This window comes from Pseudophryne corroboree, chromosome 7 (genome assembly GCF_028390025.1).
Source record: "Pseudophryne corroboree isolate aPseCor3 chromosome 7, aPseCor3.hap2, whole genome shotgun sequence".
In the NCBI taxonomy this organism is placed as follows: domain Eukaryota; kingdom Metazoa; phylum Chordata; class Amphibia; order Anura; family Myobatrachidae; genus Pseudophryne; species Pseudophryne corroboree.
The window spans coordinates 248,328,842-248,344,637 of NC_086450.1; the positions used below are offsets into that span (position 1 = coordinate 248,328,842).

At 47.2% G+C, this 15,796-nt stretch overlaps 1 protein-coding gene across 8 annotated transcripts in view; it reads left to right on the forward strand.

The window, feature by feature from the left end:
* The window catches only part of KALRN (kalirin RhoGEF kinase), a 1,402,249-nt gene that overhangs the window by 1,261,150 nt on the left and 125,303 nt on the right, over nt 1–15,796 (forward strand). The window contains exon 1 of one of the 8 annotated variants that reach the window (XM_063934079.1): nt 7,371–7,546. The exons of the other annotated variants lie outside the window; for them this stretch is intronic. Coding sequence (XP_063790149.1) covers nt 7,465–7,546 — 82 coding nt within the window. The 5' untranslated portion in view covers nt 7,371–7,464. Of the gene's footprint in view, nt 1–7,370; nt 7,547–15,796 lie in introns of those variants that run through there. 8 annotated transcript variants of the gene reach the window in all.

Sequence of the window (15,796 nt, forward strand, 5' to 3'; positions counted from 1 at the left end):
CAAGAAACTACCTTAAAGTGTATTTATTCTCATACAGGTGCTGTGCTAAGGCCGACAATTGCGTCGGCATGGGTGTGTAGCGCAATTGCAGCTTGGACAGATGAGCTGACAGATCAATTTGATAATATGGATAAGGATACTATATCCTTAACTCTAGCCCATATAAAAGACGCAGTCTTACTTATGAGGGATGCTCAAAGGGACATTGGATTGCTAGCTTCTAGGGCCAATGCCATGTCTATCTCAGCGAGAAGATCCTTATGGACTCGCCAATGGACGGGTGATGCGGATTCCAAAAAACATATGGAAGTACTACCCTATAAGGGTGATGTATTGTTTGGGGATGGGCTGACGGACCTGGTTTCCACAGCTACAGCAGGTAAATCAAATTTTTTTACCATATATTCCCCAACAGCAAAAGAAAGTAACACCCTATCAGATGCAGTCCTTTCGGTCGCACAAGTCCAGAAGAGGTCGGGGATCCTCTTTCCTCGCCAGAGGTAAGGGCAGAGGCAAAAGAGCACCTGCTTCGGCAGGTGCCCAGGAACAAAAGTCCTCCCCGGATGCTCCAAAACCCACAGCATGATGCTGGGGCTCCCCTGAGGGAGTCCGCACCGGTGGGGGCACGTCTTCGACTTTTCAGTCAGGCCTGGGTCAGTTCAGACCTGAATCCCTGGGTGTTGGACATAGTTTCCCAGGGTTACAAATTGGAATTCGAGGAGGTGCCCTTTTTCAAATCGGCCCTACCAGCTTCCACATCGGAAAGGAATATAGTGTTAGCTGCAATTCAGACGCTGTGTATACAGCAAGTGATAATCAAGGTTCCCCTGCACCAGCAGGGAAGAGGTTACTACTCAACCCTATTAAAACGGACGGTTCGGTCAGACCTATTTTGAATCTGAAATCCCTAAATCTGTACATAAAAAGTTTCAAATTCAAAATGGAATCTTTCAGAGCGATAATAGCGAACATGGAGGAAGGGGAGTTTATGGTGTCTCTGGACATAAAGGATGCGTACCTTCATGTCCCCATATATGCCCCCCATCAGGAATACCTGAGATTCGCTGTACAGGATTGTCATTACCAATTTCAGACGTTGCCGTTTGGACTCTCCACGGCCCTGAGGATTTTCACCAAGATAATGGCGGAAATGATGGTGGTCCTGCGCAAGCATGGAGTCACAATTATCCCATACTTGGACGATCTCCTGATAAAAGCGAGATCAAGGGAGAAATTGCTGAGCAGTGTGGCGCTCTCTCTGAGAGTGCTCCAGCAACACGGTTGGATTCTAAATCTACCGAAGTCACAGTTGATTCCGACAACTCGACTACCGTTCCTAGGTATGATACTGGATACGGAACAAATGAAGGTCTTCCTCCCAATAGAGAAAGCCCAGGACATCCAGAACATGGTCAGAGACCTGCTAAAACCGAAAAGGGTGTCAGTTCACCAATGCACTCGAGTTCTGGGAAAAATGGTGGGGGCCTACGAGGCCATTCCCTTCGGAAGGTTCCATGCAAGGACTTTTCAATGGGACCTTCTGGACAAGTGGTCCGGGTCCCATCTGCACTTACATCGGAAAATAACTGTCCCCAGGGGCCAGTGTGTCCCTCCTGTGGTGGTTGCAAAGTGCTCACCTCCTGGAGGGTCGCAGATTCGGAATTCAGGATTGGATCCTGGTTACCACGGACGCGAGCCTCCGAGGATGGGGAGCGGTCACACAGGGAAAAAAATTTCAGGGTCTTTGGTCAGACCAGGAGTCCTGTCTACACATCAATGTGTTGGAACTCAGGGCCATTTACAACGGCCTTCGACAAGCGGAGAGTCTTCTTCGAAACCTACCGGTTCTGATTCAATCAGACAATGTCACAGCAGTGGCTCATGTGAACTGCCAAGGCGGGACACGAAGCAGAGTCGCGATGGCGGAAGCCACAAGGATCCTTCGCTGGGCGGAAAATCATGTAAGCGCTCTGTCGGCTGTCTTCATTCCGGGAGTGGACAACTGGGAAGCAGACTTCCTCAGCAGACACGATCTCCATCCAGGAGAGTGGAGACTTCATCAAGAAGTCTTTGCAGACGTACCACGTCTTTGGGGGACTCCTCAAATAGACATGATGGCGTCACGCCTCAACAAAAAGCTTCGGAGGTATTGTGCCAGGTCTCGGGACCCTCAGGCATTAGCAGTAGACGCTCTGGTAACACCGTAGGTGTTCAAATCGGTCTACGTGTTTCCTCCTCTTCCTCTCATCACAAAAGTGTTGAGGATCATAAGACGAAGAAGAGTACAGACGATATTCGTTGTCCCAGACTGGCCTCGAAGGGCCTGGTACTCGGATCTACAAGAGATGCTCACAGGAGATCCCTGGCCTCTTCCTCTCAGGGAAGACCTGTTGGAACAGGGGCCCTGTGTATTTCAAGACTTACCGCGGTTACGTTTGACGGCATGGCGGTTGAACGCCGAATCCTAGCGAAAAAGGGGATTCCGGAAGAGGTCATCCCTACTTTAATAAAGGCTAGGAAGGAGGTGACGGTAAAACATTATCACCGTATCTGGCGAAAGTATGTGTCTTGGTGTGAGTCCAAGAATGCGCCTACGGAAGATTTTCATCTGGGTCGTTTTCTCCACTTCCTACAGACAGGAGTGGATATGGGCCTGAAATTAGGCTCTGTTAAGGTACAGATTTCGGCCCTCTCGATTTTCTTTCAGAAGGAATTGGCTTCTCTTCCAGAAGTCCAGACGTTTGTAAAGGGAGTGCTACACATCCAGCCCCCTTTTGTGCCTCCAGTGGCACCATGGGACTTGAACGTGGTGTTGCAGTTCTTAAAATCACACTGGTTTGAACCGCTTACCAAGGTTGAGTTGAAATTTCTTACCTGGAAGCTGGTCATGCTGTTGGCATTGGCATCTGCAAGGCGAGTGTCTGAATTGGCGGCTTTGTCACACAAAAGCCCCTACTTGACTTTTCATGTGGATCGAGCTGAATTGAGGACACGTCCGCAATTTTTGCCTAAAGTGGTTTCTTCATTCCATATGAATCAACCTATTGTGGTGCCTGTGGCTACAAGTGACCTGGAGGATTCCAGATACCTGGATGTAGTCAGGGCCTTAAAGATTTATGTAGCCAGAACGGCTAAATTAGGAAAACAGAGGCTCTGTTTGTCCTGTATGCTGCTAATAAGATTGGCGCACCTGCTTCGAAGCAGACTATTGGTCGCTGGATCTGTAATACGATTCATCAGGCTCATTCTACGACTGGATTGCCGGTACCAAATTCGGTTAAAGCCCATTCCACTAGGAAAGTGGGCTCTTCTTGGGCGGCTGCCCGAGGCGTCTCGGCATTACAACTTTGCCGAGCGGCGACTTGGTCGGGGTCAAACACTTTTGCTAAATTCTACAAGTTTGATACCCTGGCTGATGAGGACTTAGCGTTTGCTCAGTCGGTGCTGCAGAGTCATACGCACTCTCCCGCCCGATTGGATGCTTTGGTATAAACCCCATGGTCCTTACGGAGTCCCCAGCATCCTCTAGGACGTAAGAGAAAATAAGATTTTAAACCTACCGGTAAATCTATTTCTCCTAGTCCGTAGAGGATGCCGGGCGCCCGTCCCAGTGCGGAAACTCTACAAGACTTGTATATAGTTGTTGCTTACATAAGGGTTATGTTACAGTTGGAATAGGTCTTGGACCGTTACTGTCGTTTGTTCATACTGTTAACTGGTTATGTATGTTCCAGGTTACATGGTATGATTGGTGTGGGCTGGTATGAATCTTGCCCTTGGATTGCTAAATCCTGCCTTGTATTGTCCATCTCCTCTGGGCACAGTTCTCTAACTGAGGTCTGGAGGAGGGGCATAGACGGAGGAGCCAGTGCACACCCATAGTCAAAGTTCTTTTTAGGTGCCCTATCTCCTGCGGAGCCCGTCTATACCCCATGGTCCTTACGGAGTCCCCAGCATCCTCTACGGACTAGGAGAAATAGATTTACCGGTAGGTTTAAAATCTTATTTTTACCTCACATAGACCAAGAATACACACATAATATGCATCAAAAATCTAATTAAGCAAATATGCAATATAAACATAAGCGGAAACATACCATCACTATCACTACTACTGAATGATGCAACCTAAACTGCTATAAGAATATGCTATATATGTGACTGCAATCAACATAAAATGGACTAGAACAAACTATGTAAACAAACTCCTACCCAGCATCAAGAAATAACCAGTCGTATTAAGCAGCAATCGTAGCAGACATCCAGCACAGCCAATGAGAGCATCCACAGCACAACCAATCACCTGCTGGGACCAGGTCCAGGATGGCCTCTTAACCCCTTCTATGTTGACTCACATGCTCACACCACTCCCTGAGGAAGGCTTAATATAGGCAGAAACACGTTGGAGTACATTAAGACATCACCAACAGCAACTATTATAACCTGCGATCACTACCAACCACCTAAGTCTCTTCGCCGGCTGGCGAGTCAAGCGGCCGAGCAACAAGTTGCAGATTACGGGGCGTGCAAGACTTACAGGTCCTGTAAGTCTTGCACACATCGGCGGTCCCACGGGCAACCAGCCACAAGAACCCCAGCCTTCTCCGGCAACACAGGGATCCTACAGGGGGATGCAGGGCAAGAAGACCGCAGAGTGCACACCGATTCTGCCAAAAGGACATGCCTGTCCATCCGCAAGAAAGGGTAAGTTCTTGCACCTGGGGGGCTCGAGACACTGGCCCTCCAGCACAAGACCCCCACCGCATATCAACAAATCTGCCATACATACTACCGTTAAACAGACTGTCAATTAAGACTGAATTCACCACCATTGTGTAGACAAATAAGGAAATTGATCTGCAGCCATAAACCGTGAACTATCTTTGCCACTCCTGATATTCTCTACTGTATGTGCTGTGCATTATTCTTGCTATCACTATAAATATATACAATTGCATCTGTACAACCTAACTACAAGCTTAAAATGAAGTGTGTTATTAGCATCAGAAACAACACTCCTTACTCATTCAAACACAAGTTACAGCATAACATACTGCTTTGTTCACACCACACACATAGACTGAGCGCTACATACTCCCATCTGTTAATGAACGAAGATGCAAGGCCTGGTATCCTCGTTCATGTAAGCAGCACAGTCAACACTCAAAACACTTGAGGACTTGGTGCGCAAGGTAAACCCATCTTAGACAAATTTATGACCTCAATGCAGAGGGGGGCCCACCTGCACCCATTATATCTATGCTTATGTTCATACAACAGGCACATCCGACAATGGCCCTCATTCCGAGTTGTTCGCTCGCAAGGCGATTTTAGCAGAGTTACACACGCTAAGCCGCCGCCTACTGGGAGTGAATCTTACCTTCTTAAAATTGCGAACGATGTATTCGCAATATTGCGATTACAAACTACTTAGCAGTTTCTGAGTAGCTTCAACCTTACTCGGCATCTGCGATCAGTTCAGTGCTTGTCGTTCCTGGTTTGACGTCACAAACACACCCAGCGTTCGGCCAGACACTCCTCCGTTTCTCCAGCCACTCCCGCGTTTTTTCCGGAAACGGTAGCGTTTTTATCCACACGCCCATAAAACGCCGTGTTTCCGCCCAGTAACACCCATTTCCTGTCAATCACACTACGATCGCCGGAGCGAAGAAAAAGCCGTGAGTAAAAATACTATCTTCATAGCAAAATTACTTGGCGCAGTCACAGTGCGAACATTGCGCATGCGTACTAAGCAGAAAAACGCTGCGATGCGAAGAAAAATACCGAGCGAACGACTCGGAATGAGGGCCAATGTTGCTGACATGAGGGGGATCAGTGTTTGCTCATGCGCAGTGGTCTTCTCTCTGTGGGACACTATCTTATACATTGATCCATTACGAATAACCAGTATTATTTATTATGTTATCTATGTAGTCATTATAGGGGGGATTTCAATTAGGGGCGCTGTTCTCGTACTCACAAGTAATTATGGCTAAATGCCACACTTACGTTACCATCCATAGGGCTGCGAGTGAGTCCAAGCTGCAAGGGGTCAAGTTCCGGTGCCAGTGATCAGACACTGTTGCAATAGCAACTCGCCCCCCTCGTGTGCGGAACCAAGTTACTTGAATTTCCATGTATGATCGTCTACATTTTAACTGTGTCTACATTTCAATTGTTGACAGTATGGCTGTTGACATTTTTTTTTTTTATTGTCAACATTTTACTGTCATAGAAACATAGAATTTGACGGCAGATAAGAACCACTTGGCCCATCTAGACTTCCCCTTTTTATCCTTTAGGTAATCTCAACCCTTTTTGAACCTATTCCAAGCGTGTTTAAATTGCTCTACTGTCTTAAGGTGCATACACACTGGCCACTATATATTGTGGGTGCGTCGGCCAGTGTGTACGAGCGATATGTCGTTCACAGACATATTGCGTCGGTCCTGCTGCACAGCCGACGGCCAGTATATCGTTAGATATATTGGCACGTCGGTGTGTGTGTATGGACGGTCAGCCGACCGTCCGTACACAAGCTGCAGCAGCCGGCGGTGACTGACAGCTGAACTGGGCGGGTGTGTGCAAATGTGTACATGCCCACCTAGTTCGTGATGTCAGTCCCCAACGGATCGGGCAGTGTGTATACACAGCACACTTCCCGATCCGGCTTTAGCTATATCTGCAGATCAGTTGATATATCTGTAGGTGTGTACCCAGCATTAGCCTCTACCACCTCTGTCGACCTCATGTCGGTGCCATTCTTGCCTACTCCTGGAGGGAGCAGCCAGGTCACACGGCAGGGGGCATGGAGTAGGCAGTAGTGCGGGGGCGTGACGATGCGTTTGCATCATTGTAGCCCCGACCTCCGCTTTGCAATTCCCGCATTACCGGCATTGTAAAGTGGGAGGGTCTATGATGACGCAATTTAGTGCAATTTGCATAAGTGCTCTATTCCCTTCTCCTGTGGGATGGGATGCCGGGGGGAGTGGGTGGTGGTGAGCGGCATGTGGGAGATTTGCCTATTTCCCGGTGGCCGGGAGTGCCACCTGATTTTCGGGAACCTCCCAGCCTTTCCAAGAGAGTAGGCAAGTATAGTCCATGCCGACCTTATGATTGTCTAGATTTTCACTGTCTATATTTTGACTGCATACTATAGATGCAGATTGATGCAGTCTGCCTGAGTACATGTTACTTACTGGCAACATAGGGTCTGTATTGAATTGCAAATAATATTAATTTGTATTGCAATATATAATTCAGGATATTGTGCAGTTCCCTTGCTAGTTGCTACAGCCTATAAAGCACACACACTGAACTACTCCTCCCTATACTCAAACTCCTCCTGCCCTGGGAGCTGACCTGCTATTCCAGTCCTTGTATACTGCTCATGCACAGAGATCTCCCTCCTCCCGCTGCTGCCCTGAATCCTATATGACTGGTCATGATTAGATTTAGGATAGGATGAAGAGTAGAAGTCCCAGCGATCCCCCTGTGTTCTCTCCTGGTTGGCTATGGGCCAGATGTTGCTGCTCAGTAGTGACAGGTGAGTGATGTTAGTACCTATAATGTGTGTAATGATTAGCCACATGTTACTAATTGCAGACTACACTCTAAAGAGATCACAGCTCACTTGGAATGTGGGAGGTAAATGCTGTGTGAGGTTCTAGGGCTTTGGAGAAATGTTTATAAATGTAAAAGGTGCAGTACCTTTCTGTGTTGGGTTAACGTAACCAGCTATATATCTCAGTTTTGTTAATGTAACGTGCCGAATTATGACAGAGACTGATATAGCATTATTTGGTGTAAAATTTAAGTTTATGTAACCACTTCTTGGAGTGTATTATGAATAACTCGCTGTGGTATTGTCTCTTCTTCAAAGTATAAAGAGAGTGGATCAGGTGGCTTGTTGTTTTGGAATAAAGACCCCTTCCTTGGGTGATACCTAACATTGTAATGGTAATTTGTGACTCTCTGGGAGGTCTAATTGTTTGAGGCAGTTATTGCCATAGGAATGCAAATGCTATATTATATACATAGGATGTGAGCAAATAGTGAAATGTATTACAGGGTTACAGTGTCCATAAAACTCTCTACTGTGTGATCGCACAACTCTGCTGTGTGACCGCAAAACTCTCTGCAGTGTGTATGCTTTGTAAATTTCTATCTGGTTCTGACAATGCACTGCCTGTCATCATGTGGAGCTTACCACTGTGAACATATAACTTGTCAGTCAGGAGCATAATATACGTGTTGTCAGTGTGAATGTTTTTTGGTTGGCACTGGGTATTGACGTGTTGGTACTGGATATTTGTTCGTCAGTTGGCACTGTGCTGCTGTCTGTTAGATCTACGCTGCAGCATGTTTATACCTGTTCTCCATTATTCTCTGGTATACAGTACCTGTTCTATAACTGTCCAGTTAGGGTGAACAGTCACTCATTGTCCTACTCGCCTGTGACAGATTCAGATATCCTGTGTGTGCAACATGAGGATCATGAGTGTTGATAAGGAATTAAAGAGCACAGGAGAGGGAGCCTTTCTTTATATGTTGTTACTGTAAATGTTGTAGGTTGCGTCTGTGTCCCCTTTCCGCTATCTTCTCAAGGCCAGCAACTCTGCTAATCTTGAATTTGCATTCCTGTGGCAATAACTATTGCTAAACTGCCTAATGGCAACTCAAGAGCTGATTTGGATGTTTCAGTTTAAGAGATTTTACTGTAAGCAAACCGATTGTCACCTTTATTTGTGGTACTACTGTAAGTCTAATGGGCCCTACACACTGGCAGATCCGCTGCCGAGCTGGCCGACGGCGGATAGGGCCGACGGGCGACCCAGCGGCGGGGGGGAGGTGACTGGGTGAGTGAAGTTTCTTCACTTCCCCGTCACCCGGCTCCATAGCACTGCGTACTAATATGGACAATCTCGTCTATATTGGCCTGCATGCACAAGCGATGGGGCACCAACGATTAACGAACGCAGGGCCGCGCATTGTTAATCGTTGGTGCCTACACACTGCACGATATGAACGAGTTCTCGTTCATTAATAAAAGAGAACGTTCATATTGTGCAGTATTATCTGCCAGTGTGTAGGGCCCATTAGTTCACAGTTTGCAGAATCATTAGTTAAGAGATCTGGCAAGACTGTAAACTCAGGGTTTGGAATTTCTAATAACATGTTCCAGGGCATATCAAGAGGCAAAAAAATATGCAACAATGTCTGAATAAATAGATAAAACCTCAAAATATCAAATAGAAATCAATCAATCAATTCAGCTATTTTTTTCTGTGAGTTCTACATTATCTAAAATCAAAGCTATCATTATTTTAACATTCACACCCTTTGTATGAAGTATTATTAACTGTATTTCATGCATGGAGCAAGACATTTTATAGTTAGGGAAATAAAGTAAATACTAATAGGAAAATAAAGTAAATACTAATAGGAAAATAAAGTAAATAGTAATAAAGTGGGAAGTTCAGCGTGGTGTAATTATGGATGTGTATATAATATAAATACTGTATACCATATAACTTATGAACCTCAGAACCCCTTCAGTTGTATTGCAAGAAGCTATAACCAAGAGCTACAGCCTCTCTCTTTTACAGACAGGAGAGGGGGATCCCTGGCTGATCATATGACTTCTGGATTATAATTATTTGTCTGGAAAACTTCAGACAATGACAGGCCTGCAAGATGCCAGTGTATATGGGAATTCTGTTTAGTGTGGTGTTTATCTGCAAAAAAACCCTGATAGCTCTGCATGGGATCCGGTCTCTAGGTCGACCACTGTTGGTCGACAGTAAGTAGGTCGACATGACAAAAGGTCGACATGAGTTTTTCACTTTTTTTAATTTTTTTGAACTTTTTCATACTTTACGATCCACGTGGACTACAATTGGTAACTGTAACCTGTGCTGGGTGCAGCGGTAGCAGAGCGAGGCACCTTGCCCGAAGCATGGCAAGCAAAGCGAGCCATGTGAGGGGACACGGTGCACTAATTGACGTTCCCGGTCACTCTACGAAGAAAACGACACGCAAAAAATTACAAAAACTCATGTCTGACTTTTTTCATGTTGACCTAGTACATGTCGACCTAGAGTCCCTGTTGACCTAGAAACCATGTCGACCTACTTACTGTCGACCACCAGTGGTCGACTTAGACACTGTCGACCCAAGTCTAGTCTAACATACCACACTTGCTCTACATATAGTAGTTAATGCTTCCCTATCCAGATTAGGGGGGAATTCAGTTGGGCACGAGGTAAAAAAAACTCTGCGTACCTCAAACCTTTGCGTATGCGTTCTTCTGATACCTGTGGTATCCAATTTTGAAAAAATGCACAATATCTGTTATGTATGCTGGATGTAATGCTGAGTAACTGTCCTTATGTGTATATCAACAACTGCACAGTATCACTTATTGTATCTTTTGTATGTTGGGTGTCATTCCCATTATATGCCCTTTTTCTGTCTATACTGTGTGTTAACAGTTGCACAATGGTGGTCATTCCGAGTTGATCGCAGCCAGCAACTTTTAGCTGCTGCTGCGATCAATAGTCCACGCCTATGGGGGAGTGTATTTTAGCTTAGCAGGGCTGCGATCGCTTGTGCAGCCCTGCTAAGCTAAAAAAAATTCAAGCAGAAGTAGAGCAGCCCTGGACATACTTACCCTGTGCGATGGATCCAGCGATGATGGGCCCGGCTTTGACGTCACACCTCCGCCCTCCGTTGTCCTGGACACGCCTGCGTTTTACTCACCACTCCCCGAAAACGGTCTCCAACGGTCCGGATCCGCCCATCCACGCCTCCTTCCTGTCAATCATCTTAGAGGTCGCGACCGCTTCCGTCGATAGCCGCAACGTAACCCGGCGACCCCTGTCGCGGGGCAACGTCGCACATGCGCACAGCGGCCGCCGCGCATGCGCATTCCGCACCCATTCGCACTGCAGCGAAAAAACGCTGCGTGCGAACGGGTCGGAATGACCCCCTATATCTCTTCTATTGTTCTGGATGTAATGCTCAGTATCTGTCCTTATTGTGTATGGTGTCACTTGTGCTTATTTTGTGTATATCAACAACTGCACAGTATCACTTCTCTACAGTATGCTGGGTGTAATGCTCAGTATCAGTCATTATTGTTTGTATATGAATAGATGTACACTATCATTCCCCCTCTGTAAATTCTCAGTTCTGTTCTTATTCTGTATAAATATGAATTGCTGCACAGTACCACTTCTCTTATTGTATACTGGTTGTAATTCTGGGTATCAGTCCTTAGTCTGTATATATCAAAAACTGCACAGTATATACATTCTCCTGTTCTGTATGCTAGGTATAATTCTCAGTACCTCTTCTTGCTTATTCTGTATTAATAAAAACTGCACAGTGTCACTTCTGTCATGAATGCTGGTTGTAATTCTCATACCTGCAATTATTCTGTGTTCATGAACAGCACAATATTATTACAGTTCCAACCCAAGTAAGACACGGGACAGATCCCATTTACACCGCCGCCTCAAACTAGGTAATACCCGGGCCGGCCATTGTTCTTTTCGGGATTGTAGATGACGTCACCTCCAAGCGCCGGTGAACCCCCCTACACACACACACACACACACACACACACACACACACACACACACACACACACACACACTCTTCTACATCCAACCCAGGTCATCCAACACACTGCTCCGTTACCCTGGTCCTTCCCTGCTTGCTACCCCCAGCTTAGTGTTCATGCTTGGCTGTTATAACAGGGCACTGTGCCCTGCCTGATTTTAAAACACTAGAATATACCCTGCCCTTATGGCGACGCTCCGCTGAAACAGCCTGTAAGGGGGCTTTCCACGCCTGTAGGCTGCAATGTCCTGCGGGGGCAAAAGTTCACCGTCTGGTGAATAGCTTCCATGCGCATGCGTACGGCATGTGTTCACACTGCAAAGAGAGCTTTGGGGCTGGCCAGAACCTCCGTGAGTGCTGGGCACGCCACCCTACAGTGACCATGTCCCCATTGTCGGGCGGGCGTAGTAGTGCCCTGCTAACGGCAAAGCTCCCTGCACTCCATTACACTGGTTATTTTTTGGGGACTCTATTTCCACTGAGCTGCGACCCAGGTTATTGCAGCAGTGGAAAAGGGGTATTACTGTCTTTATTCTGTATATACTGTAGCAACAGCTGCACAGTATGACTGTGTCCTGTGTTCATTTTTCTATTCATCTGTCCTCATGTGAACAGCATCTTTTTATCTTTGTCTGTTAATACTCAGCCTTGTGCTCTTACCATGTTTGTTGTTGGAGTCTGATGATGATATAAATAAATGTTAACAAATATATGCAAGATATAAGATTAACAATAATTTTAAAAAAATAGGCTAGGTGGGTTTAATTGACTTGAGAATTTGTGCCGTTGTGTCGGGGGTGGATCTAGACTTTTCATTTAGGGTTGGGGGTACGGTTTAAGAATGAATCCTGACTCCTCCTTCTCTACTTATAACTCCTCCCACTTCCAGCCTCTCCCTTTTGCAGTCCCCACTCTTTTGAGCTCTGGTTTCCATGTGATAGTTAACATAGATTACAAGCTCCATTTGGGTAGGAACTGATGTCAAGGACTTAAATAGTTAATTGGACCATTTTATAGGTGTTTATGCAAAATTCTCATGCCTACAAACAATAATAAAAAGGCTAATCGCCCCAATTACTGGCAAATTGGCCTAAAACTTGTATAATGTGTTCCTAGCTTAAGTCGCAAGTGGATATGGAGCTGAGGTATAAATAACTCTAAACTGCCCATAGGTGGTCAATGTGGCATATGTAGACGCACATGCTAGAGATTGTGGGATCAGTCCACAGAGCAGAGATGCATGCAGTTAAAGAGTCTGGCCCAATAAGGGCAGGATCCTGCATCTGTCTCTCAACAGCACCAGGCATAAGTACACTGTGTGCACACAACCATGTGATCATCCCATCTGGGAGGGAGAGAGAGAGACTGCCCCCGGCAAGTTAAAGGCATGTGGTGCTGCAGCTGCCCAGGCACATGTACCTGCTGCTATAGTGCATGATGGGGGAGGCTCAGTAAGGGGTGGTCTTCAGGTTGCCGGCGGCCGGGCTCCCAACAACCACCATACCGGCGCCGGAATCCCGACCGCCGGCATACCGACAGCTTTTCTCCCTCTTGGGGGTCCCCTCTGGAGGGAGAATAGATAGCGCAGCGTGCCACCGTGCCCGCAGCGTGGCGAGCCTGCAAGGGGCTCATTTGCGCTCGCCCAGCTGTAGGTATGCTGGCGGTCGGGATTCCGGCGCCGGTATGCTGGCCGCCGGGAGCCCGACCGCCGACATCACATACTACACCCCTCAGGAAGAGCAGAGTAAAGTAACTAGTGTAAGGTGACCTGCAGGAAGATTAAATGTGTAAAATAAGTGATAGTTGTGCAGTATACTGTATGGAGGTGCGCTGATTATAGGGCTGTCATTCTCTCATTGTCAATCCCCTGTATTGTCTGCATCGAGCAGTATATGGCTAGATTTCTGCCATAAAATAAAAGCCTGGTTGCTATGGAGTGTATACAGAATTTCTCTGACGTCCTAGTGGATGCTGGGAACTCCGTAAGGACCATGGGGAATAGCGGCTCCGCAGGAGACTGGGCACAAAAGTAAAAGCTTTAGGACTACCTGGTGTGCACTGGCTCCTCCCCCCATGACCCTCCTCCAAGCCTCAGTTAGATTTTTGTGCCCGGCCGAGAAGGGTGCACACTAGGGGCTCTCCTGAGCTTCTTAGTGAAAAGTTTAGTTTTAGGTTTAGGTTTTTTATTTTCAGTGAGACCTGCTGGCAACAGGCTCACTGCATCGAGGGACTAAGGGGAGAAGAAGCGAACTCACCTGCGTGCAGAGTGGATTGGGCTTCTTAGGCTACTGGACACCATTAGCTCCAGAGGGACCGAACACAGGCCCAGCCTCGGAGCTCGGTCCCGGAGCCGCGCCGCCGGCCCCCTTACAGAGCCAGAAGCAAGAAAAGGTCCGGAAAAATCGGCGGCAGAAGACATCAGTCTTCAACAAGGTAGCGCACAGCACTGCAGCTGTGCGCCATTGTTACTCAGGCACACTTCACACTCCGGTCACTGAGGGTGCAGGGCGCTAGGGGGGGGCGCCCTGAGCAGCAATGTAAAACACCTTGGCTGGCATAAATACACCACATATAACCCCCAGGGCTATATGGGTGTATTTTAACCCCTGCCAGATTCCACAGAAAAACGGGAGAAAAGGCCGTCGAGAAGGGGGCGGAGCCTATCTCCTCAGCACACTGGTGCCATTTTCTCTCACAGCTCCGTTGGAGGGAAGCTCCCTGGCTCTCCCCTGCAGTTACTACACTACAGAAAGGGGTTAAAAAAGAGAGGGGGGCACTAATTAGGCGCAGTATAACAATACAGCAGCTATAAGGGGAAAAACACTTATATAAGGTTATCCCTGTATATATATATATAGCGCTCTGGTGTGTGCTGGCATACTCTCCCTCTGTCTCCCCAAAGGGCTAGTGGGGTCCTGTCCTCTATCAGAGCATTCCCTGTGTGTGTGCTGTGTGTCGGTACGTTGTGTCGACATGTATGAGGAGGAAAATGAGGTGGAGGCGGAGCAATTGCCTGTAACAGAGATGTCACCCCCTAGGGAGTCGACACCTGAGTGGATGAGCTTATGGAAGGAATTATGTGACAGTGTCAGCTCTTTACAAAAGATTGATGACATGAGACGGCCGGCGACTCAATCTGTGCCTGTCCAGGTGTCTCAAAAGCCATCTGGGGCTCTAATAATACCAGTACCACTAAAAAGAGTATTATGTTGGGTGAGAAAAAACTGCCTGTAGTTTTTCCTGCATCTGAGGAATTAAATGAAGTGTGTGATGATGCGTGGGTTTCCCCAGATAAAAAAGTTATTGGCATCATACCCCTTCCCGCCAGAGGATAGGGCACGTTGGGAAACACCCTTTAGGGTGAATAAAGCGCTCACACGCTTGTCTAAACAGGTGGCACTACCGTCCCCGGATACGGCCGCCCTTAAGGAACCTACTGACAGAAAGCAGTAAAATATCCTAAAATGTATATACACTCACACGGGTGTGATACTGCGACCAGCAATCTCCTCAGCCTGGATGTGCAGTGCTGGGGTGGCTTGGTCGGATTCCCTGACTGACAATATTGATACCCTAGATAGGGACAGTATATTACTAACTATAGAGCATTTAAAAGATGCATTTCTATATATGCGTGATGCACAGAGGGATATTTGCCGACTGGCATCAAGAGTAAGTGCGCTGTCCATTTCTGCCAGAAGAAGGTTATGGACAAGACAGTGGTCAGGTGATGCTGATCCCAAAAGGCATATGGAAGTATCGCCTTATAAAAGGGAAGAGTTATTTGGGGTAGGTCTAACAGACCTGGTGGCCACGGCAACGGCTGGAAAATCCACATTTTTACCCCAGGTAGCTTCTCAACCTAAGAAGACGCCGTATTATCAGGCGCAGTCCTTTCGGCCCCATAAAGCGGGCAAAAGGCGCCTCATTTCTGCCCCGTGGCAGAGGGAGAGGAAAAAGGCTGCAGCAAACAGCCAATTCCCACAAAAGCCCTCTCCCGCCTCCGCAAAGTCCTCAGCATGACGCTGGGGCTTTACAAGCGGTCTCAGGCACGGTGGGGGCCCGTCTCAAGAAATTCGAGACGTCTTCCCCTCGCCATTTCATAAAGTCTGCTTTACCGACGTCTCCCTCAGACAGGGAGACAGTATTGCAAGCCATTAACAGGCTGTAT